This window comes from Camponotus vicinus, unplaced genomic scaffold, assembly GCF_025532165.1.
Source record: "Camponotus vicinus isolate PSW18456_S1 unplaced genomic scaffold, iyCamVici1.0 SCAF_1, whole genome shotgun sequence".
In the NCBI taxonomy this organism is placed as follows: domain Eukaryota; kingdom Metazoa; phylum Arthropoda; class Insecta; order Hymenoptera; family Formicidae; genus Camponotus; species Camponotus vicinus.
In genome coordinates, this window is record NW_028141945.1 from 18168022 (window position 1) to 18176239 (window position 8218).

Below are 8218 nucleotides of genomic sequence, written 5' to 3' on the forward strand. Positions count from 1 at the left end.
ATTACTTTCCATACGTGATAAAAGATTTTTTTCGTTAAATATCAATGTAGAAGGAATACAATGCTGATTTTATAATTTTTATGGATTTCACTTTGTGCTACATACAGAACATACAGCTGAATATCATAGCATATAAGTTTACTGATAATGTGCATGTATGTCATAATGACTAGAATGATTAAAGCACAAATTAAAATTATTTATAATACCAGTCTATATTACCTTTTTAAGAAGATCCTTTCTTATATTTTAAATTTTATACTTATATAAATTTCATTTAAATAGAGATAAGAAGACCTATGCGTATTGATATATAAAAGATTTACAGAGATATCTCGTATCAGGATTATTCTTATCTACAAAGCATTATGCATTACATGTTACAACAATACGATCGACTTAGAATATATATATCTTCAATCCTAAGAAGATTCATTCAAAAAGGCAAGACAATAGTAGGCCATAATATTTCTTTAAGTCAGCTTCAAAATTGTTCGACATATGTATCTATATTTTTTAAGTATAATTATTTTTTACTTCTTTTATTCTTTTTACTAGACGAAGAAACTTTAAAGAATTTCTCAGCAAAGAATATCATAAGAATATCGAAGAAGACCGCCTAAAGTGATCGAGAAGATCCTCTCATGCCTAAACTGCAGTTTTTGCTAGCGAGCATTATAGGAACTGTCTTCTTAAAGTGCGCAACAAACGCAGAAAATAAATATTATATAAAACAATAACATAAATTAATTCGAGTATGTCTAATATAAATTACATTATTTCAATTTAAATCTTATCATTTTTTCTCGAGAAGTTACGAGTCATTTTGTGATAGAAATTATTAAACGCTGTGTCGGACATCGGTGACCGACAATACCAAATTTAATAAATAATATCTTAATATTATAAATTAAAAAATTAAAAAGATTATGAAAGAAGAAAAGATGCATCTAAATTATATTATTATTATTAATGATAATATATATAATACAATGCAATTATATGAAAATCATTTTAACGGATTTTATTAAAACAAAACAGAACTAACTATCTTGCTGAAGAATAGAAAACATTTCTAAGCAAACATATGAAGTATACATGAAAATATATACAAAGTATACAAATGAAATTATACATGTTATCTTATCACAACTTCGTGAATATTCAATTTTGGAAAAATACACAAAGCTGAGGTAAGATTACATAATACGTAATATATATTTACGTGGCGTAAACGGAAAAATTTAACAAAAAGTGCTCGCGCTTAATGTGTTAAGGAAACATGCCTTTCCTTAAGGACTTGAAAATCGAACGTATCGAAGATGAACTAGCGATCACGCTGTCCAAGTTGTATCCGGAACGCGTCAGAGGTTTCGTCAAGATCGGCGAGAAGAAATGGTTTCTGCCATACAAATTTATCGAGCGAGGCGATAAAGTACTTAACTTTGAGACTCGTCCCGATGACACGTGGATCATTACCTATCCTAGATCAGGTAAACTATTTCTTTTTGTCTTCTCGTATTTTTATGTACTTTATTTCTGAAAAAAAATGTTTAAACTGCTTATTGTTAGTTATGTACTTATAATCGATTTCCTCTATTCCTGCATATATAATTTTTTAATTAATTTTATAATTAATTCTGTTATTACGCGAATAAGTTAGTTTTAATGATTTTGTAAATGCAATAGAAAGGATTCTAATTGTGATTATATGTTTTGTGTCCATCAGGTACAACGTTGACACAGGAACTCATATGGTTGGTAGCGAAAGATATGAATTTTGACGAGGCGTATCGAAAGCCTTTAACAGAGAGATTCCCCTTTATAGAGTACAGTATAATATTTACATAAAAATCGCAGAAATAAATTTCACATTTTTTACATATTTACATTTATCTATTTTTATATTTAAATTTTTCTTATTTCGTTCAAGTTTCAATTATAATCGAGAAGACTTGAATGAAATGCAAAAATTAAATCCTAAACATTTATTTAGCACGCAAAGAAATATACAATGCACAATAAACTATTTTACTAATAACATTTTTGATTCAATAAAATATGTGGAGAATTTTGTAGAATTTTATAGAAACACACACACAAATCTTTCTGCAGCATTTCTCTTTTATATGAAGTGAAGAAATTATGTGAAGTAAATTCTTTTTAAATTAGAAAACATTCTCTGTTGTAAAAACAGCTTTCCTCTTTAAGTGTGAGCTTAATCAGAGAAGACGAGTTATTAGCAAGCGGCAGTCCCAACGAGCAAAAAATAACGAAATATAGTGTCGAGTTTGTACAAAATCAGCCCTCACCGCGTTTTGTCAAAAGTCATTTTCCTCTCGATTTATGGCCAACGGTTGTAAACAATGATTGTAAGGTAAGCATGTGTGCATGTATGTATGTGTTGAAAAATGCAATTTAAAAAATCTTTTTGAAAATTAAATAAATTACTCGAAATTTGCACGAATAATGATATTTAAAAAATCAAAATTAACAAATTAAACCCACAGCGCGGTAGAGCGATCCAAAAATCATCCGAAACGTTCGTTTTTATTAATATAATTATATTTAATTTAAATATACGAATAAGAAAGAAGGAAGTGTCATTTGTTCCTTGCGCTTCAACTACCGCGCTTTGGCTCTAATTTGTCAATTTCTTAATTTTAGAAATGTTACTTTTTAGAAATGTTACTTTTATTTCTAGATCATCTATGTCGCTAGAAATCCAAAAGATGTGGTTGTTTCGTGGTATAATTTGCTGAGAGACCTCAATCAGTATCAAGGCAACTTCGAGCAGATGTGTAATGATTTCATAAACAATCATAGTAAGTTTTGCAAAGTCTCAACTGATTTTTTTAATATAATCTATATTTTACCTATCTTCAACTACTTATTCTTAATTATACTTCTTCCATATTTTCAGCAATGTGGGCGCCATATTGGGAGCATGTCAAATCAGCTTGGGCAATTAGACATAAACCAAACATTTTGTTTCTCTTCTATGAAGATTTAACAAAAGTGAGATAAAGATTTTTCGTAGAGATTTGCAAAAATTAAAATATCATAAATCTGAGAAAATAAAGTATAAATATTACAAAAAAGATCGATAGATAAAATTAATTCGGTATTTCGGTCATTTTTTAAACGAAACAACATTCGAAAATTTTATTTTGATTGCATGCATTAATATTTTTCATTTTTATGTACTTGACGATTTAATTACTGTTATTTTACATTTTATATCTTTCGACAATTTGAATGTTTACGTTTAATTAAATATTTTAATTACGTTTAATCAAAGATTTCAATTATAAACTCCAGAAATTATATTTATAACAAAAATAACGCACCTCTAGTAATAAAATTAATATATTATATTTGTGATTTAAAGATATGTATGACGCAATTATAAAATATATCATCTCTTTTACACAGAATTTAAGCGAAAACATCAAGAAAGTCGCCACGTTTTACGGCAAAACCTACAACAACGAACAAATCGCTAAGTTAATGGAGCATTTGAATATTGAAAACTTCCGCAAAAATTCTATGGTAAATCAATTGGAGCAGGCTGGTCGAATAAAACCCGAATTATTTATCCGCCAAGGAAAGACAGGCAATTGGAAAGAAATATTCACGCCAGAGCTCGAGAAGAGATTTAACGAGTGGATCGTCGATAATTTGAAAGACACGGATTTAGTTTTTCCTGCTTAAATATTTATCGTATGCGATATTTATTAGCACAAACAATGATTTCACATGTTTTATTATAACAATGTATATATGTATGTATATGTATATATGTACAATTTTTAGAAATATATAAGACAGAAATATATAAGAAAAATATATAATTGATAAGATTTGTTTCTTTATTAAGTTATTTTACTCTATTTTAGTTATTGAGTTTTTTTATTCTATTTTAGTTAGAGTTCTATTTTAATTAAAGTTTCTATTTTATTTCATTTTAAATAGACTAATTTTTGAATTTCTCAGAAGACATGTGTGTGTATGTGTGGGAAAAGAAATTGAAATGGAGATTTATTAATAAAAGTTACCTCACGGACTGCGTGTATACAATTTTATTTTGTAAATGTCAATTGAGAATTATGTTACTATTACACGACTGTCTTTGCTTTCATCAATATCCAGGAAACACGCAATTATGTCAGTTATTTCATTATAACTTTGAATTTTTTTTCATTCTTATTACTTTCGCTACGTGATAAAAAGATTTTTTTCATTAAATAAGTATCAATGTAGAAGGAACATAATGCTGATTTTCTAATGGATGGATTTTACTTTGTGCTACATACAGAATAAACAACTTTATATCATAATATATAAGTTTACTGATAATGTGCATGTATGTATGTCATAATGACTAGAATGATTAAAGCACAAATTAAATATTATATATTTATAATACCAGTCAATATTACCTTTTTAAGAAGATCCTTTCTTATATTTTAAATTTTATACTTATATAAATTTCATTTAAATAGAGATAAGAAGACCTATGCGTATTGATATATAAAAGATTTACAGAGATATCTCGTATCAGGATTATTCTTATCTACAAAGCATTATGCATTACATGTTACAACAATACGATCGACTTAGAATATATATATCTTCAATCCTAAGAAGATTCATTCAAAAAGGCAAGACAATAGTAGGCCATAATATTTCTTTAAGTCAGCTTCAAAATTGTTCGACATATGTATCTATATTTTTTAAGTATAATTATTTTTTACTTCTTTTATTCTTTTTACTAGACGAAGAAACTTTAAAGAATTTCTCAGCAAAGAATATCATAAGAATATCGAAGAAGACCGCCTAAAGTGATCGAGAAGATCCTCTCATGCCTAAACTGCAGTTTTTGCTAGCGAGCATTATAGGAACTGTCTTCTTAAAGTGCGCAACAAACGCAGAAAATAAATATTATATAAAACAATAACATAAATTAATTCGAGTATGTCTAATATAAATTACATTATTTCAATTCAAATCTTATCATTTTTTCTCGAGAAGTTACGAGTCATTTTGTAATAGAAATTATTAAACGCTGTGTCGGACATCGGTGACCGACAATACCAAATTTAATAAATAATATCTTAATATTATAAATTAAAAAATTAAAAAGATTATGAAAAAAGAAAAGATGCATCTAAATTATATTATTTTTATTAATGATAATATATATAATACAATGCAATTATATGAAAATCATTTTAACGGATTTTATTAAAACAAAACAGAACTAACTATCTTGCTGAAGAATAGAAAACATTTGTAAGCAAACATAGGAAGTATACATGAAAATATAAACAAAGTATATAAATTATACATCTTATCACAACTTCGTGATATTATTCAATTTACTATTCAATTTTGGAACGATACACAAAGCTGAGGTAAGATTACATAATACGTAATATATATTTACGTGGTGTAAACGGAAAAATTTAACAAAAAGTGCTCGCGCTTAATGTGTTAAGGAAGCATGCCTTTCCTTAAGGACTTGAAAATCGAACGTGTCGAAGGTGATCTAGCGATCACGCTGTCCAAGTTGTATCCGGAACGCGTCAAAGGTTTCGTCAAGATCGGCGAGAAGAAATGGTTTCTATCATACAAATTTGTCGAGCGAGGCGATGAAGTACTTAACTTTGAGACTCGTCCCGATGACACGTGGATCATTACCTATCCTAGATCAGGTAAACTATTTTTTTTGTCTTATCGTATTTTTATGTACTTTATTTCTGAAAAAAAAATGTTTAATCTGCTTATTGTTAGTTATGTACTTATAATCGATTTCCTCTATTCCAGCATATAATTTTTTAATTAATTTTATAATTAATTCTGTTATTACGCGAATAAGTTAGTTTTAATGATTTTGTAAATGCAATAGAAGGGATTCTAATTGTGATTATATGTTTTGTGTCCATCAGGTACAACGTTGACACAGGAACTCATATGGTTGGTAGCGAACGATATGAATTTTGACGAGGCGTATCGAAGGCCTTTAACAGAGAGAGTCCCCTTTATAGAGTACAGTATAATATTTACATAAAAATCGCAGAGAGATAAATTTCACATTTTTTACATATTTACATTTATCTATTTTTAGATTTAAATTTCTCTTGTTTCGTTCAAGTTTCAGTTGTAGTCGAGAAGACTTGGATGTAATTTTTATGCAAAAATTAAATCCGAAACATTTATTTAGTACGCAAATAAATCTACAATGCACAATAAACTATTTTATAATACCAATAACATTTTCGATTCAATAAAATATGTGGAGAATTTTGTAGAAACACACACACAAATCTTTCTGCAGCATTTCTCTTTTATATGAAGTGAAGAAATTATGTGAAGTAAATTCATTTTAAATTAGAGAACATTCTCTGTTGTAAAAAAAGCTTTCCTTTTTTAGTATAAGCTTAATAAGAGAAGATGAGTTATTAGCGAGCAGCAGTCCCAACGAGCAAAAAATAACGAAATATAGCGTCGAGTTTGTACAAAATCAGCCCTCACCGCGTTTTGTCAAAAGTCATTTTCCTCTCGATTTATTGCCAACAGTTGTAAACAATGATTGCAAGGTAAGCATGTGTGTATGTATATGTGTTGAAAAATGCAATTTAAAAAATCTTTTTGAAAATTAAATAAATTAGAAATTTGCTCAAATAATGATATTTAAAAAATCAAAATTAACAAATTAAAACCCACAGCGCGATAGAGCGATCCAAAGATTATCCGGGAAACGTTCGTTTTTATTAATATAATTATATTTAATTTAAATATACGAATAAGAAAGAAGGAAGTGTTATTTGTTCCTTGCGCTTCAACTACCGCGCTTTGGCTCTAATTTGTCAATTTCTTAATTTTAGAAATGTTACTTTTATTTCTAGATCATCTATGTCGCTAGAAATCCAAAAGATGTGGTTGTTTCGTGGTATAATTTGCTGAGAGACCTCAATCAGTATCAAGGCAACTTCGAGCAGATGTGTAATGATTTCATAAACAATCATAGTAAGTTTTGCAAAGTCTCAACTGATTTTTTTAATATAATCTATATTTTATCTATCTTCAACTACTTATTCTTAATTATACTTCTTCTATATTTTCAGCAATGTGGGCGCCATATTGGGAGCATGTCAAATCAGCTTGGGCAATTAGACATAAACCAAACATTTTGTTTCTCTTCTATGAAGATTTAACAAAAGTGAGATAAAGATTTTTCGTAGAGATTTGCAAAAATTAAAATATCATAAATCTGAGAAAATAAAGTATAAATATTACAAAAAAGATCGATAGATAAAATTAATTCGGTATTTCGGTCATTTTTTAAACGAAACAACATTCGAAAATTTTATTTTGATTGCATGCATTAATATTTTTCATTTTTATGTACTTGACGATTTAATTACTGTTATTTTACATTTTATATCTTTCGACAATTTGAATGTTTACGTTTAATTAAATATTTTAATTACGTTTAATCAAAGATTTCAATTATAAACTCCAGAAATTATATTTATAACAAAAATAACGCACCTCTAGTAATAAAATTAATATATTATATTTGTGATTTAAAGATATGTATGACGCAATTATAAAATATATCATCTCTTTTACACAGAATTTAAGCGAAAACATCAAGAAAGTCGCCACGTTTTACGGCAAAACCTACAACAACGAACAAATCGCTAAGTTAATGGAGCATTTGAATATTGAAAACTTCCGCAAAAATTCTATGGTAAATCAACTGGAGCAAGCTGGTCGAATAAAACCCGAATTATTTATCCGGGAAGGAAAGACAGGCAATTGGAAAGAAATATTCACGCCGGAGCTCGAGAAGAAATTTAACGAGTGGATCGTCGATAATTTGAAAGATACGGATTTGGTTTTTCCTAATTAAATTTTTGGTATACGATATTTATTAGCAACAATAATTCCACATATTTTGTTATAACAATGTATATATGTGTATGTATGTACACACACACACACACAAAATTTTTAACAGAAATATATAACGAAAAATATATATATATAATAATTTTATATATATATATATATATATATATATATATATATATATATTATATTATATTATATATTATATATATTGATAGGATTTGTTTTTTTTTTTAGTTCTATTTTAGTTAGAGTTCTATTCTATTTTAATTAAAGTTTCTATTTTACTTAATTTTTG

At 27.5% G+C, this 8218-nt stretch overlaps 2 protein-coding genes across 3 annotated transcripts; both read left to right on the plus strand.

Annotated features, from left to right (window-relative positions):
• The first annotated feature begins 1206 nt into the window (after positions 1-1206).
• On the plus strand, positions 1207-3831 carry LOC145959240 (sulfotransferase 1B1-like). The gene is made up of 6 exons (XM_083077887.1): positions 1207-1493; positions 1730-1829; positions 2212-2377; positions 2705-2825; positions 2924-3018; positions 3436-3831. Exons 1-6 carry the CDS (start codon positions 1283-1285, stop codon positions 3712-3714), a joined length of 972 nt encoding a protein of 323 aa, XP_082934013.1. The 5' UTR covers positions 1207-1282; the 3' UTR covers positions 3715-3831.
• A 1482-nt stretch (positions 3832-5313) lies between these two features.
• On the plus strand, positions 5314-8050 carry LOC145959243 (sulfotransferase 1B1-like). 2 transcript variants are annotated; one of them, XM_083077896.1, is made up of 7 exons: positions 5314-5417; positions 5502-5717; positions 5952-6051; positions 6437-6602; positions 6912-7032; positions 7131-7225; positions 7643-8050. In XM_083077896.1, the coding sequence occupies exons 2-7, from the start codon at positions 5507-5509 to the stop codon at positions 7919-7921; spliced, it is 972 nt and encodes a 323-aa protein (XP_082934022.1). In that variant the 5' UTR covers positions 5314-5417; positions 5502-5506; the 3' UTR covers positions 7922-8050. The 2 variants fall into 2 exon arrangements, with proteins under 2 accessions (XP_082934022.1, XP_082934023.1); XM_083077897.1 differs by lacking the exon at positions 5314-5417 and having other exon boundaries at positions 5464-5717.
• Positions 8051-8218: the final 168 nt, after the last annotated feature.